The 17,500-nt window shown below is 45.5% G+C and overlaps 1 protein-coding gene across 1 annotated transcript in view; it reads left to right on the forward strand.

Moving 5' to 3' along the window:
- Positions 1–17,500, forward strand: part of reck (reversion-inducing-cysteine-rich protein with kazal motifs) — a 95,845-nt gene that overhangs the window by 33,280 nt on the left and 45,065 nt on the right. Inside the window, exons 2-7 of the mRNA XM_083777705.1 lie at positions 1,792–1,850; positions 9,710–9,787; positions 14,030–14,066; positions 16,480–16,565; positions 16,842–16,889; positions 17,345–17,378. Coding sequence (XP_083633831.1) covers positions 1,792–1,850; positions 9,710–9,787; positions 14,030–14,066; positions 16,480–16,565; positions 16,842–16,889; positions 17,345–17,378 — 342 coding nt within the window. The remainder of the gene's footprint in view (positions 1–1,791; positions 1,851–9,709; positions 9,788–14,029; positions 14,067–16,479; positions 16,566–16,841; positions 16,890–17,344; positions 17,379–17,500) is intronic.

Here is a 17,500-nt window from a genome sequence, read left to right on the forward strand (position 1 = left end):
CACACACACACACATACACACACTCACACACTCACACACACACCAGTGGTGGAAAAATAAATGGTAGTGGAGTAAAAAGTACAATATTTGACTCTGAGATCTAGTGGAGTAGAAGTAAGTATATTGGAAATGGGAAATACTCAAGTGACGTACAAATACCTAAAAGATGGACTTAAGTACAGTACTTGAGTAAAAGTACTTAGTTATTTTACACCACTGACACGCACGCAGGCATGCGCACACACTCACAGGCTCGTGTGTACAAGAGCGTCGGTCCTTGACCAAAATGTTGGCTAATTTGTGTATCTTCATTGAGCAATTCCATTCCAAACAGTGTGCGGGTGTTCCTTGTTTCCCTGAAATGATGCGTGTCTGCTGTAAACCTATGCACCTGTTGCAAAGATTAGTATTCAGGCTTGTGAATGACATATTATTATTACACCATATTATTATTTGAAATAACAAAGGTCTGGTAACAACTACAGTATACAGTACTAGTGTCCAAGATGAGTCACCATATTGAGTCTTCCCAAAAGGACTTTCAAACTAGGAAGGGTATGGCCTGGTCAGCCTGCAATGACATGCATAAGATCTGGTCATCCCAGCTTAGTAAGATGTTAAAAGTTAAAATATTTAGGACGACCGTTGAGCCGATTCTACCGAGACATGGACACTTTCAAAGAAACTAGAGAAACATTTGGATGGCACTTACACCCGCCTTCTAATGAGAGCGCAACATCTGTCTTGGAAGAGCCACCCATCGACTGATCTAATATACGGCAACCTTCCCCGTGTTTCTTCACTAGTCCAATTCAGAAGAACACAGCTTGCCGGCCACTGCTACAGAGCTGACAATGAGGTTATATCTTCCCTTCTTCTCTCGAGTCCTGCCTCAAAGCAGACCAGAGGTAGAAAACTGTCGTACCCTGATGTCATCGCTAGGGACATCAGTAAGCAGGAACTGGGGATGGTAATGAAGGACCGGGAAGTCTGGCGTGGCATTGTGAAATCCATGATCTCGACCGCAGTCGAAAAATTATGATTATGAGATTGAGTCAAGTGTGAATTGTATGGAGAAGGGTGGTTGGTAGATCTGATATTCTAGTCCAAATGTGCCCTTTTTGCAGAATTTCGGCCCCCATGTGCCTCTGTAACACTCTCTGCACGTCCCTGAAGCCAAGCCACAGTAGTTTGACAATACTCCCAACATGGTAGCAGTAATGTCGGGCCAATCGGAAAACCACCTCTGCGACTACAAATACTCTTATTTGCCTCTTAAATGGCCACTTTACCCCTTTTGCCAACCAGATCTTATTTTATTAATGATGTTTAGGACACAAGAAACACTTTGCTGGCGTGTAATATGTATTTTTTAGATATTTTTGTCATGATGCCATGCATGTTCATGACCCAAATAAATCTTTCATGAAAATGTGGTCTCACTTCCTTCCTGGACTACAAAGCCACTCCTCCACGCAGCTTCCCCCTTCTCCACAAGGAGAGGAAGTGCACCAAAGCATTAGGAATTCAGCAATCCAGTCAAACCCAGCTAGTCAAACACGCAGACTTCGTTATTTTTCTGGCCATAGGGTGGCACATTTCAAATTGTGCTACTGTTATCTACTACAAATACTATTATCTCTTCCATGTCCCTTTTAGGCACACGGTTCATATCTTGATACAAGAAATGTGACAAGCAAAACCAAATCAATTGACTGTGTCTCTTTCTCTCTTTGTCTGTCTGTCTGTCTGTCTGTCTGTCTGTCTGTCTGTCTGTCTGTCTGTCTGCAGACCCGTCATGCTGCCACCACGCTGCAGAGTTCACGCCATGTAGAGAAGCATGTGACCAGGTAAGAATGAATGTGGGCACGCACACACATGTACACGCACGCGCACACACACACACTCATCCTCATCAGACCTTCATAGTTGGTCTCTCTCAAAAGAGTTTTTGAAGATTCCCTTTTGAAGAGAGTGTGTAAAGTTTTTGTCCCTCCGCACTCTTTGATGTGCAGCACTGAGAGAGAGAGCTAGAATAAGATGTCCCTCCCTCCCTCCCCCCCCTCTCCCGATTGAATTGGGAGCAGGTGATGCTCTCTCTCTCTCTCTCTCTCTCTCTCTCTCTCTCTCTATCTCTCTCCATGGCATCAATGCTGCTCTCTCCACAAAGCCTCGTGTAGTGCAGAGGGATACACGTTGGTGCACATTGTGGGTGAAACCTTACCATAATCACTGCAGCTGCACCTGCTGCACGGCCCCGGGGTGAGAAAGAGAGAGAGTAACTTATAGATAACTCCATGAACTTGACCTCTAAATTAATATCTAAATCACTATATAATATACACCAGGGTTCCCCAATAGGCGGCCCGCGGGCCATTTGCGGCCCACAGAGCGCCCCCTTGTGGCCCATGGAAAAAAAAATGTTTTTTTTTTGGAAGGGTCCCAGATATAAATGGCATTAAATGGGGGTCAGTAGCCTATGCATGTTAAACTGGGCATCCTTTTCAAATGGGGTCTTGCCCTGAATTTTCAGGGCAAGACCTCGACCTCCCGCGTGCCGACTCGGCCCCCAGCCTGGTACGCAAGTCAAAATATGGCCCTTGAGGAAAATGAATTGGGGAACCCTGATATACACACTATAGTCTGAGTGCTAGAAACAGTCGCACTGAGGAAAAGACAGGAAGCTGAGCTGGAGGTAGCAGAGACTAAAAAGTTGCGTTTCTCTCTGGGAGTAAACAAGGATGGATAGGATCAGGAAGTACAGTACATCAGAGGGACAGCGCATTTCACATGTTTTGGAGATGAAGCCGGAGAGGCCAAACTGAAATGGTTTGGACATGTGCAGAGGAGGGATAGTGAGTATATATCGGTAGAAGGATGTTGGGGTTGGAACTGCCAGGCAGGAGGCCTAGAGAGGAAGACCAAAGAGAAGATGTATGGATGTAGTGAAAGAGGACATGAAGTTAGTTGGTGTGAGAGAAGAGGAGGCAGAGGACAGGGTGAGATGGAGGCAGATGATTTGCTGTGGCGACCCCCCAGAAGGGAAACGCTGAAAGGAAAAGAAGAGTGCTATGTCAACGTCTAAATTACATAAGTTGCGGCTTGCACACGCCTGTAAGGTCGTCGGGGCTAGGGCAAGTGCTTCGGGCTAAGATGGAGTCTGAAGACGTGGGTAGTAAGACTATAAGGTGGAAGATTTGGGGGTGAGTCTGCAGTTCTGATTGTAATGGAAGGTTCATTCCAATTTGGAGCCAGAAGGGAGAAGAGTCTGTGACGTGTGGAGTGTTGTCTTAGTGTATTTTCTGACAGCCTCCCTGTATTGGCTGATCTGAACCCGCAAGGCGGGTTGTAGGGCCCGATCAGACTTTGAACATACTGTATGGGGGTGCCAATCATGGTAAATGGTGCATTTGTATAGCGCCTTTATCCAAGGTGCTTTACAGAGATATTGCATTACATTCAGCGGTGGTGGCTCAGGAGTAGAGTGACCGGATGGTAACCACAAGGTTGCCAGTTTGAACCCGCGGGCTCCCCCAGAGTTAGTGTCAAAGTGTCCTTGAGCAAGACACTGGACCCCTAATTGCTCCTGATGTGCAGGTTGGTGCCTTGCATGGTTTCCTCCGGTGTGTGTGAATGTAATGCACAATCTTTGTAAAGCGCCTTGGAGAAAGGCACTATATAAATGCACCATTTACCCGCATTCACACGTTCACACACCGATGACAGAGGAAACCATACAAGGCACCAACCTGCACATCGGGAGCAATTAGGGGTTCAGTGTCTTGCTCAAGGACACTTCGACACTAACTCTGGGAGAGTCCGGGTTCGAACTGGCGACCTTGCGGTTCCCATCCGGCCACTCTACCCCCTGATCCACCGCCGCCCCCTGCATGCTGTGCACACTGCATGTATGTCTATTTGTCAAAATGATGCTATACCTTTCGGCCTCATAAGTATAGATATACACACTGATACACTGATGTCATCTCAAGTGTAATTTCAGCCATAATGGGTGAATCATCATCAGACACATGCTTGGCTGTTGCTTTGATACCTCTCTGGCTGCTCGTACGTGTCAGCTGTATAAAGGAGCACAGAGCTGTGATGTCTGCCAGCCATGCAGCCCCACTATTTATTTACTCCTCGCATACACTCTTAACTTTTTTCGGCCTTTTTTGGGGATTCTCTTTTTTTCCTCCCCACTTTGATTATCTGCCAGCACATTTCTGTCGGCTCCGTTTGTTGTTCTGCATGTTTCTCGCATGCCGGCTGCTTTTAGTGGTTTTTTTGTGGTTTATTTGTGGGGAGGTGTGGAGGTTTTTTTTCCTTTCTTCCTTGGATGAGGAGGTGGTTAACCACTTAACTCCCAGCATCCATATTACCCTGCAAAATAAAAGCGCGGTAAAATGTCTGATGATGGTTTATGACAGTGTTTCATGTTTACCCCCATAATCACCCCCATTAAATCACATTAATTTGACCTTTGGGATACTGATGTAGAGAAATAAACTTGTTGAATTGATTATTGATGGTGTGTGCAACCTCTTCACCTATTCTACAATGTTGAAGAATTGGTGATGTCGATTCCAGAAATGTCTTCTAAATCCTGACAGATACAAACTATGAGCTTGTAGATCTGCTAATCTTCGACAGCTAAAGTATAACATACTGCTTAAGGTTTAGGTTTAGGTTTATTTATTTAGCATGTAGTACAAAAAATAGACAATAACATATCAAATAACAAAAATACAATGCAAGGAAGGGAAGAAGCCGGCTGGCTTATTTGGAATCCTTTCCTGTAGGAAGAGGTCATTGGTTTAAAAGATTAAAAGTTCATAAAACACTGGTAACGCTGGCAATGCCCCATAAGTGCGGTGGTCACAAGAACGTTTACCTTTGGGATACACAAATAAGTTGTGGTGTGTCCAAAAACGTTGTTTTAAAGTGCTGTACAGTATGTGTGGCCTCGTTGGGCTTGTTTTGGACTTGTTTTCCTAGACCTGCTTGTAGAATCTGGCAACTCTGGCCGAGAGCCGGTTGGTTCCATCCACACCTGATTACATTAAAGCTCGTTCCACACTCCTCGCACCTGGCCTCATCGTTACAGTCGTAAATGAAACAACTACAACTACACGCTCCGTGCACTTTGTTTGTAGGTGGGCCCCACGTTCTCACACTTGGAACTTTAATAGTCATTTTCTGGGACCAATTATGTTTATTTTATTTTTAGCCTGGATTCATTTATTTTGAAACATGTGTGTTTGTGTGAAGAACTCTTATAGTAAATAGTATTCTCTCTATGCACATCATAAGGGCCCACTACACAATTTTGGAAATAACTCTTCCGACTATATTCACAGCTGTTGCCGATAATACCAACTTTTTCATTTCAAGGACCCCCGGCCATAACTCAGTTACACACCCGTATACGCTAATGTTGTATCCGTAGGATAGTTTTTAGGGAGCGCTTGTTTTACGCCACCAGCTACTAGTAGTAGGAAGTAGTGGGGCACCCATGGGGTGGGGTATTATCACATTCTAACACAGCCAGAAAACCCTATTCTGGGCAGCCTCGCTATAGTCATTATATATATACTCTTATCGTTTCAGAGCGCGACGGAGGCCCGCCGTCTCAAGTGAACTCGAGCCACGAGATACACCACCGAGCGAGCTTAAAGCGAGAGAGATGCCGTGTTGAGTGTTGCGAAGTTCGCTTATGCCGACTCAGCCACCGATTGTAAATACTCTGGCCTGGGCCGGCTTAGCGGTCCAGGCACCTTGGCTGGTAATCCAGCATGACTGTGTGTTGCGGGTTCGAGTCCCGACGAACTTTGCTGTGTGTCTCCCCCCCCCCCACCACCTCTCTCCCCGTTTCTATCAATAAAGGCAAAAAAGCAAAAAAAAAAAAAGTATATATAAAAAATAATTGTATACCCCCCTCGATCTAGTGAGCCAACATGCACAATAGCAGCACCCTGACCCTGTTTGACCAGAATGGAACAGAGCCTTAACACAATATATGCCAGGTTCGAGATTGTATATAGAGCTTAAACCTGACTGCAGTGCCAAACGAGAATTCTCGTCTTTTATCGATTTATTTTAATCCAGAATTAATACTCTCATCTTATATTTAATGGGTGGTCGGCAGGTCGCTTCTCCGTCGCTATATAGGCAATGCTTGCTTCCTCGTTGTGACGTCATTGAAATCCCCAAACTCCGCCAACATACATTACACGCGCAAACTTTTGTGGCGTTTTTCTCTGAAGTGAGGCTCAGATTGAGGTGATATCTGAAAATATGTTGTTCCAGGCATCCCCCAGAAGCAAAGATTTGCACCACATTTTCACGATTTTACAAAAATAGCAGATCTACAAGCGGCACCGATTGCCGCGCTACGAGAGCTTGTGGATCTGCTATTTTTCAATAGCTAAAGTATAACATAATGCTTAAAACACCAACAGGGGTTCCCATCCAGAATGGGTTAATACAAAATCAGAGCGACCTCACGGTCATTATATTAGCGCTTCTAGCGATATATTAGAGACTATAGCGCCCACCCCAGGAAATGACCCATTATTACTTCCTGTTCACGGGGACTTCTTCTTCGCTGCCTTTTCATTCGTGCATTCTGTTGGCAACACTGCCGCCGGTGTCAATGGTGATGCGGGGTCAAACAAGGGAATCATGTGACGTGGACCCCCTTCCCCTATTGGCTCATACTAGGACATGACATATAGGCAGAAGGATATTTCATCATCGTGACAGCCCTCATTTGGGCGGTGGGTTTATTGGTGTCGGTTGGCATGTCAAACTAGGGACAAAATCCTTGTTCCTCATTAGATTTTACAGAAGTTTTACGGTGGGGGTAGTTCAGGGGTCGGAGGATGAATAGTGTGTGTGTGTGTGTGTGTGTGTGTGTGTGTGTGTGTGTGTGTGTGTGTGTGTGTGTGCGTGTGTGCGTGTGTGCGTGCGTGTGTGCGCGCGCGCGTGTCAGAATGTGTGAAGCTGTAAATCTCGGGCAATTCATTTATTTTCACGACTCCACACTTCAACCACAGGCTGCTGGGAATGGAGCCATTCTCACAGACGCTTGCCTTGGGATTGTGCACGTGCGTGCGTGCGTGTGTGTGTGTGCGTGCGTGTGCGTGTGTGTTTTAGCCTGAGGGTTGATGAGACATAATTCCCATGCTCTCCACAAATTCCTGTCTATAGAGTCAAATAAGATAATAACCGGCAGGCTAAACAGTGTCCTTCTCTTATCAGTGTTTCAAATTAGTTGTTAAACACACATGCATACGCATGTGCGTGTGCTCGCACACTCAAGCATGCACGCACACATTTTCAACTTTCAACTTATCCTGTTAGAGGACCAATTCACCGCACTTTTCAACCCATCTTCATATAATTGGTCCTCACTATAATGTTCGTGATAAAATACCACATTTTGTTTCTACTCAGTCTGTGTCGCATGGAAGGGCTGTGGGCAGTTCAGGAACCCGTCCACCAGTGACATCATCGTTAGGCAGATCTTTTTCTAGATTATATATTTTTTTATTTGTATTACCGTGAGAACGATATGGCTTCCATTATTGCATTGCAACTTTTCAGAAATAGAAAGCCTGCAGTTTCTATTAGCTTCCATTGATGATGTCACTGGTGGACAGGCTTCAGAACTGCCCACAGCCCCTCCCATGAGAAACAGACAGAGTAGAAAAAAACGTGTGCTATTTTATCATGATCAGAGCCATAGAGTAAGACAGAGTTACGACAACTCCCTTCACTTCATGAGGCCAGTCTCTTCTACATAGACTTCTATTGAAAAGGGACAAGGGACGTTTACGGATTGCATTGGAGTCTATGGGCTCGCGCGAGTACATGAACCACGTGACCGGGCTGTTTTCTGCCCTCTCAATGTCGTAACTATATACCAATTATACTGTATGAAGTTTGGTTGAAAAGTGGTGACGTGGTCCTTTAATAAATGAATGCCCCGTTTCTTTGTGCAAAAGTATTGCCAGGAGCCTGTGGTAAAAAATAATAGCTGCATTAGTTCCATTGGAACACGGGTTCTTTCTATTTATCCCCCCAGGTTTCAGAAAAGCAACAGTTCTGGACATGTAGCAGTGTTTCTTTGTTTCACCTTTATTTATTCATGCATATTATTGAAAGGCAGTCTTACCCAGTTCAGAATTAATATCAGGAATCTTTAACACAAAGTAGTCTTGAGAACGGATGTGACGATGGCCAACTTTAGGATGTAATAGGCTGCAAAGATAGTTAGTCAATTTCTTGAGTAAGGCCTTATAGATAAAAAAAAAACAGTGCAACGCTGTTCTCGTCTCATAGCCAATGATGGCCAACCAACCTTCTCATAACGCCTACAGTGATGAGTGAGATGATGATGATGAGCTCACACAGCCTCTGCTCCATGACCAAATTGGGAATCCCCCTTTGGACTAGCGGTTTAGATGTTTGCCTTAATACCACACCATGCGGAAGACCAGGGTTCAAATCTCGGGGTGTTATATATATACACACATGACGAGGTTCCAAGCCATGTTGGGCATCAAATGTGTTTCTTTTGAACTTTTGAACACTTTTTTTGCAACTTTGAGCTTGTGAAGAGAAGTCTTCCGCACACCCGGTTACAATTTAGTGCAGGTGCGTAAGCAGGCGCACAACAAGGCAGTAGTCCAGGGGTCACCAACATGTCCGTACACGGACGGCAAAGACTTGGTCTTGTCTGTGGAAAATTTGAGATTTTCTGTTTTACACACTGTTCTCATTTTGTCAAGTCTCCAGGTTTTCTTCAGAATGATGTATGACACTCATTTATTGTGACAACTAAGGCACATTAGGAGTCCACTACTAATCTTCATTTGAAGAGACCGTCTTAAGAGAGTGTTCAAATGGAACCAAATGGATCCATTTGGTTCCATTTGAACACTCAGAGTTACAGACCTATTGTGGTCATTCAGAGCTATCTATTTATGTGTTTCTGTCCACTCATTGTGTGTGTCCTGGCAAAAATGAAATGTTGACAAATATACGTCCACCACAAGCCAACATAGCAATGACGCCTGCAGACAGTAGACAAAGAAGGAGGGACGTCCGCACACTGCTGCTCCTTCTGGTTCAAGAACATTTCGAAATGCAATGAAAACTTTGAAAACTTGAAAACATTGGACACGCATACTGTATACTGCATAATGAGTACAGTACTTTTACTGTTGGTGTTTTAAGTAGCCTGCATTTTGAAGCCTGTAATTTTGTACTTTTACTCAAGTACTACATATTGAATTCTTATAACAGAGTATCTCTATATCATGGGCTTAATATTGATGACATCTGAGTGAGTGAGTGAGTGAGTGACTGACTGACTGGAAATGCACAATTTCATAGTTAACTGCGACCTACTGTCGCAACAATAGTACAATATCCAAAATCACAAACAATATCCAGTCTAATATCATGATATGGATATAATATTGATACTAGGGTTTCTTTTTTTTTCTCCTGATCCGATACCGAACATTTGAAAATAACGTGATCGACCCCGATTTTCCGATGGTGTGATCGGATCGGGACAAACGGGGTTATGGCGCAACTTCACCATGTACTGTAAATTAATGGAATGATTTGTCCGTCTCCCTCTCTCTCTCTCTCTCTCTCTCTCTCTCTCTCTCTCTCTCTCTCTCTCTCCACACAGCTCTCCACCATAAAGAGTGAGTCTCGACTCAAACATCTCCTCCAACGGCTGCCCAGCTACTGCCCTCCAGAGTCTATGGTGAGTGTGTGAGTGTGAGTGTGAGAGTGTGTGTGTGTGTGTGTGTGTGTGTGTGTGTGTGTGTGTGTGTGTGTGTGTGTGTGTGTGTGTGTGTGTGTGTGTGTGTGTGTGTGTGTGTGTGTGTGTGTGTGCGCGTGTGCGTGTTCCTAAAACCCTCTATGGCATTGTTTACCAAACAGTGGGAACACATTGCTATGCGTTCCTTTATTTTTGTTTCCTACATTCATATTATATTTGACTCAATCATGACTATAGGTTGCTAATACAAACGGGCCTGTTGTATATGTCAGGTTTCACCTAGCCTGAGCTAACGTGTTTCTGGTCTAGAGGGGCGGGTCGTGGCAGAGATTTGCGCACGCCCTGATTGGATCTCACAGTACGTTTTAACAGCGGGAGACGTTAGAGACCAACGTCAAGCGTCACTTGAATTTCATTGGCTGTCGCCCAATCGCCCACTATCGCCGGGCGACGTCGCCAAAAGATGACGGTCCTCCGCCCACTTTCGACCATCGCCTGTTCGCCTGCTATCGCCTCTATCGCCAGTAGTCGCCGGGTCCCATTGACAAATAATGCACTTACGTAAAATTTGTCTGGCTGTCGCCCGCTGTTAAGACGTACCGTCACTGATCTGTCAGCCCCCCCCCCAGTGCAGCGCTACGTCACATCGTTTTGGAGCGACGCCCACCCAAGCCCAGAGCGGCCAATGCGTTCCTCCGGGGGTTTCATTTTTTGCGCCGACGAAAATGAAAACCTGGTTTACAGAGGCTACGTTTCACCTGACAAAAAGTGTGTGTAGCCTGCCCTTTTGTGTCAGCACACACACACACACACACACACACACACACACACCCCCCTCAGCCACGTGGCAGCACACACATCCCGCGGACACTGTTGTCGTTTGGAGAATTAATTAAATCAAACCACCATCTTGAGTGTCATGATGTGTTGTACATGACACTGTGTCTATTTTTGGTGTACTGAAATTCACAACCATGGCATACTGTAGCAACTAGTCTGACACCACACACGCACGCACGCACGCACACACACGTGGGGAGGTGTTTGTGGGGGGTGCACGCACACACACACGTGCATGGGATCTGCTGTCTAATTATTATGCAGTGAGGCTGTAGTGTTGTTAGTCATTTGGTTGTCTCTAAGCAGCCATTACAGTCGACACACTCACTAATTTGGCTGAGATTTAAACACAAGGGCTCGCCGCACGCACGCACACACACACGCACACACACACACACACACACACACACACACACACACACACACACATGGCCCTGTAGTTTATGAGGAAACAGATCTCACACAACAACACACACCCAGCACACTTGGACGGAACAGCATGTGCATGCGCGCCCACACACGTGAATGCGCACAAACACACGCACACATGTGCGAAAGCATTTGAATTCAAATGTGCATATACCAAGGAAAAACAGCTGCATTTGCAGGTGCAACACGCATGCACGCACACGCACACACACACACACACACACACACACACATTTTAATACTTTATTTATGTCCACACAAAGGAGTCAAGGACATATAACACACTAACACACACACACACACAAACAAACACACATGTAAGAGTATACACACATATGTAATCACACACACACGCATGCAATTTGCACACACGAAAATGCATGTAAGAGTACACACACACACACACAGACACACACACACACACACAGGGCTGTCATGTCGTACACAGTCTCCCCCTCCTCTCCTCCGCTTGGCCTCGCGGCACAACAAATCATGTTTATACCTCGTGTAAAGATACACTCCTCTACCCCGCTGACTGGAACCTTTCTTCCGAGGCCAAGGGACGCGGGGGGAGAGTTCACAGTGACGCACGTACGGCGGTGTCGAGTTTACACACCAGTTTAATGGTCCTGTGAAGGCGGGTTCCGTTTTATCTGGCGTTTATGTTTCGTTATGTAACTCTCTGTGACGTCTGTGACGTCTCTCTCTCTCTCTCTCTCTCTCTCTCTCTCTCTCTCTCTCTCTCTCTCTCTCTCTCTCTCTCTCTCTCTCTCTCTCTCTCTCTCTCTCTCTCTCTTAATCTTCCAATGGGAAGGTGCTGGTGGGAAGGTGCTATAGGTGCCAAGGTGCTGGTGGGAAGGTGCTGCTGCTGGGTGGGAAAATGCTGAGTGGGCAGGTGCTGGTGGGAAAGTGCTGGTGGGAAGATGCTGGTGGGAAGGTGCTGGTGGGAAGGTGCTGGTGGGAAGATGCTGGTGGGAAGATGCTGGTGGGAAGGTGCTGGTGGGAAGGTGCTGGTGGGAAGGTGCTGGTGGGAAGGTGCTGGTGGGAAGATGCTGGTGGGAAGGTGCTGGTGGGAAGGTGCTGGTGGGAAGGTGCTGGTGGGAAGGTGCTGGTGGGAAGATGCTGGTGGGAAGGTGCTGGTGGGAAGGTGCTGGTGGGAAGATGCTGGTGGGAAGGTGCTGGTGGGAAGGTGCTGGTGGGAAGGTGCTGGTGGGAAGGTGCTGGTGGGAAGATGCTGGTGGGAAGGTGCTTGTGGGAAGATGCTGGGTGGGAAGATGCTGGTGGGAAAGTGCTGCTGCTGGATGGGAAGATGCTATAGGTGGGAAGGTGCTGGTGGGAAGGTGTGGGAAGGTGCTGCTGCTGGGTGGGAAAATGCTGAGTGGGCAGGTGCTGGTGGGAAGGTGCTGGTGGGAAGATGCTGGGTGGGAAGATGCTGGGTGGGAAGGTCCTGGTGGGAAGGTGCTGGTGGGAAGATGCTGGTGGGAAGATGCTGGGTGGGAAGATGCTGGGTGGGAAGATGCTGGGTGGGAAGATGCTGGGTGGGAAGGTCCTGGTGGGAAGCTGGTGGGAAGATGCTGGTGGGAAGGTGCTGGTGGGAAGGTGCTGGTGGGAAGGTTCTGGTGGGAAGATGCTGGGTGGGAAGGTGCTGGTGGGAAGGTCCTTGTGGGAAGCTGGTGGGAAGATGCTATAGGTGGGAAGGTGTGGGAAGGTGCTGGTGGGAAGATGCTATAGGTGGGAAGGTGCTGGTGGGAAGGTGCTAGTGTCATGTTGGCCCTGGTTCTTCTCACCACCATGCTTTTATTCTCCACGACGCATGCACGCATGCACACATGCACGCACACACGCACACACCCAAATGTTCTGTGGCTGGCTCACTGGCTTGTGAGAGCGCCCTACACCCATGCACACATGCACACAACTCACGCTTCTAGCTTTTTTATTTTGTGATAAGGCTTGGTTTTCATTTGGTTTGTATTAGTTTTGGTGTTTAGTTTCAGCTTGTTATTGTTGTGCTAGGGGGGTATATAGTCAGGGACGACATTCCGGACAGAATGCTAGTGGAGAAATTGCGGATCTACGATCGGCATTCTGTTGCTTTTTGCACAGAACATATGGAATTGAAAAATAATTACCTTGTTTAACCTCGTTTAAGATCTTTCCGGAATAACATTACAGTATGTTTGAGTTCGGACGATAAATATTATCTTTATACCGCTTTTCCCATATACACAAACTTTACAGTATATACCGCCATACGACAAATAGGGAAACAAAGTCTACGAGCTCACAACATGTGGCAATGTGATGCGGTCGTCTCACTCTATACAACAGTGGTTCTCAACCTGTGGGTCGGTCCCCACATGATTCTTTTTTTGTTTTGTTTTGTTTTTTGTTCCTTTTTTCACAGTGAAGTGACAATTTAAGGACATTTTAAGGTCATTACTACATCAAAAGTAATCAAGAAACTATGCTATAAAATATTCAACTAAAAATGAGAAATAGGCAAATATTGTGAAAATAGCACAAGCTCAGGCGCTGCCTGTGAGCTTGTAGATCGGCTATTTTCACGATGTGTATCTGTGGAACCGACAATGCAATGACTCAACTGAAAAAATGGTTGCTTGAAAACCAAAGCTGATAACCTACCCTAATAATAGTTTTATCTAATAGTTTAATCTTTTCTTATTCTTACTAGTCTTATTACGTTTGAAATGTACTAGGTATTTGTATGCTATGTCTTGTATGTCAGTCCTGTTTGTATTGTTTGATGTTTGATGTCTGGGGACTGCAGATGGAAATTAGCAAGTTTTGCTAAATCTGGTATATTTACACTGCATTTTTAATGTAATGTTTATCAATATACACTGTCCCGACCAAATAAACAAATAAAGAAAGAAAGAAAGTATGATGTACAGTATGATGTATAACGTGTTCTGTGTTCTCCTGTCTTTGCAGAATGAGCTGTGGACGTGCATCAACTCCACGCTGCCCGGTAAGTCCACAAACACTATACTATACTGTAGGTGTGACACGTTTTGAGCTTGTAGATCTGCTGTTTCTTTTGCTGTTTTAATAATATAATCCTGAAAAGTTAAATTCTTATTTACTTTATGGACTTAATTACAAATATTTTGGACATGAAAAGGACCATACAATTTTAATAGTAGTCATTAAGCTACTAATATAGACTGAAGTAATTGAAGCGAGGAATTGTAACAGCTGATATCATTAATATATCAGTATTCCCATATTAACCTGAAGGTGAAATGGACGTGGCCTGTACATTATGGGAAGTTGCATAAGACATGATCCAAAAAACACACTGAAAAGAGTTGTGAAAATTTAAACCCAATTCATAAGCAGATACATGTATATCATCCATCCAGTTTCGAGTCGTCCCGTGACGCTTTTGTTCGTGCCGTGCGAGGGGTGTACAGAAACCTTTTCTCAATTTCTGTTGGACTATATTATGTCTAAGAATCTTTAGAAAATAGCGAAGGCAATAAGAAGGAATTGCGACGCATTGTGGGCTTGCAGATCAGCTATTTTCAAATGGTCGAAATGTAGGCTTATACAGGCTGCTCAATGTATGTTTTGTTCTACAAAGTAACTATAGTAACTAACGTTACCAAATAATTGTAGTGGAGGAAAAAGTATTATAATTTAGTGCAGTAGAAATAAAAGTACTGAAATTTTGTAAAAGTACCTCAAAATTGTACTGAACAAAGGTTCAGTTATTGGGTTTGGTTCGCTTTATTTTCAGCATTTGGGACATGCAAAGAGTATTATAATAGTCCCTGTTGCAGTGTGTCCATATTTCGGGGAAAAGTGGCATTGCGGCAGCGCTGCGTCACCTTGCTTTGATTCCGCCAAATTAACCCCATGTCGTTAACCCCGGAGAGTTCCGTATTATACTGTACCTCAAAGGAGAGGAATTGTGCAGCAGTGCAAGTGCTATATACGTAAATGGTGCTCCTCCCCCACCCACCCACCCCCGGGGGGAGGAGGTGGTGGTGGGGTGGGCGGGTGGGTAGCGGGGGAGGTTGCGCGGCCCCTTTGTAAACTGTCTTTCTGCAGCCCCGGCCCGCGCGGAGCTTCAAAGAGCTGCTCTAACCTCCGCTATCTGCAGGCCTGTACTATATAGACGGGGGCTAAATCCACCTGTCAGAGAGCGCTAACGGCGTCCAGATGTGCTGCATGCGGGGGAGGAGGGTCTGGTCGGAACCGTATGATCAGGTCTATACGTGGCTCGGTCTGTCTGTGTTTATATACCGAAACCCCCTTCACTCCTTTAAAGCATGATCTACTGCAGACGGGTGCAGTACTTAGTTTACACTAGTCGTTGGTTAGAGCAGTCATTAGTCCTACAAACTATCTCAAACCCTCACCTTAACCCTATAACCTCCCACGTGGGCAGCTCACCTAAACCTTAACCCTCTACCAACCCTTAACGCACCCCTCACCTTAATCCGGTCGTCTTAACGCACCCCTCACCAACCTTAACAATCAGCGCTGGGATTCCTTCAAAATAGGAGCTCTGGGTGCCGGAAAGACATGGCCGCTTTTACTCTGAAACCCACCCCCCGGAAACAATCCGGAAAAATAAACGGAGAAATAGTTTGCTTTACTTTGCTAGCTTACATCGCTATTGTTTTAATATATACGATATATGATCCAAAAAGCGTCCATATTTTGCGAGAGGCGGATGAGGAGCAGAAATGAAGCGCTGGTATATCCATCAGATCAAAACCACGGAGAGCGTCCTAGATTAGCAGATACGAGGCATTCTTTCTGCCGCGCTAACAGCTAAGTCAACGGGAAGCTAATATGGCCGTAGAGTGCGAAGGACGGTGGCCGAGAGTCGGATTGAAAAATTAAAAAAAGGTAAAAACTCTGAATATTCTTCTCTCACCTGGCATCATTGAGGATGCGCTAGGACGTGTACACACGTGTACACGATAGGCCACGTCCTACGGTTGGAAACGGTTAATCAGGTCGACTTTACGCACCCCTAACCAACCTTATGTCTAACCAATGACTATCGTCTAAACGAAGTATGCACCCCCTGCATACATGGGCAACTGGCGGCCCGGGCGGGAGGGGGTGCACATGCATGCCGGCCCCCAACTTCACTTGATGTGGCCTGCAGGTTAATATCGGAATATTGATATATTTTTGATTTCAGCTGTTATACAATTCCATCCATGCAAACATGAGCCACTTTAATTAGGCCTACTTCAGTCAGTATTAGTAGCTTAATGGCTAGTATTACGATTTTATCGTCTTTTTTAATGTATTTGCCAGCCTGGTAATATCCTAGTCAAAATATGGCCCTTGAGGAAAATGTATTGGAGAACCCTGCCTTACACTTTCACTGAGTTGTTGGTTGTTTGATTCCCTCCCAGGAGTGTCCAGAAAGTCAGAGGGATGGGTGGGGCTAGGCTGCTGTGAGCTGGCCATCTCAGCAGAATGCCGCAGGGAGTGCAAACAGGTGACACGCTCACTGCATCCTGCACGCTCCCACTGTCAAATCAAACATTTTAATGATTTATTTTTTTCTTTATTATTATTTCTTTTTTAGTATTCAGACAGCAAACAATGGGTTAAACGCTCCCTTTTTATTTTCTTTATTTCTTTGAGCAGTGGGCACACCGTCTCCATCATTATCATCATCATCATCATCATTATATAATGCTGACAGAGCATCTGTCAGTGTACTCAGACTCACACAGCACTGTCTTTTGTCTCTCTCACCATATCTCTGCAGGCCTCGTCCAAAAACGACATCACTAAAGTATGCAAGAAAGATACGGAGGTAAGTAAAGGGGGGGGGGGGGGGGGGAGAGAGGTAGACAGCATTGGAACACAGCCAGCACACCAATAAAGAATTAATGAGACAGTAGTGATCACATTGAGTCACTTTTTGTAAACCATCACCCAGCCTAGTTCTGCTATTTTCAAGCATGCAACTAAATGTAAAATCAGGCATTGTAGTATACAATGCCATCACGGCCCGCCGGAATACATTTTAGTCGACACTGGTAGATTTATGATATTTAGTCGACTAAAACTAGACTGAAACGAAAACATTTCAGGTGACAAAAATATGGCGACAACGAATTGAAATTTCAGTCAAGGGACTGACTAAAACAACATCAAAATGTGCCGTCAAAATCCACATCTCTCTTTGCAGTGAATTGCTGAGTCGGCATTCACGCGTGCGTGACAGCTCTGCATTACAGTGACATGCTGTTTCTCTTGTCCTTTCAGAAACCCCTCTACAGCTGCATCACCAAAAATGAAAGTAAGCCATTGCCCATCCATCCATCCATCCATCCTGTCTTATCACCTCCCGTCAGGGACAGACTTGCAGAGCATGTTAGAAAGACCGGGGGCTGAAATTCCCCAAAAGGGCATTTTTGCGGG

This window comes from Protomyctophum parallelum, assembly GCF_964188405.1.
Source record: "Protomyctophum parallelum genome assembly, chromosome: 12".
In the NCBI taxonomy this organism is placed as follows: domain Eukaryota; kingdom Metazoa; phylum Chordata; class Actinopteri; order Myctophiformes; family Myctophidae; genus Protomyctophum; species Protomyctophum parallelum.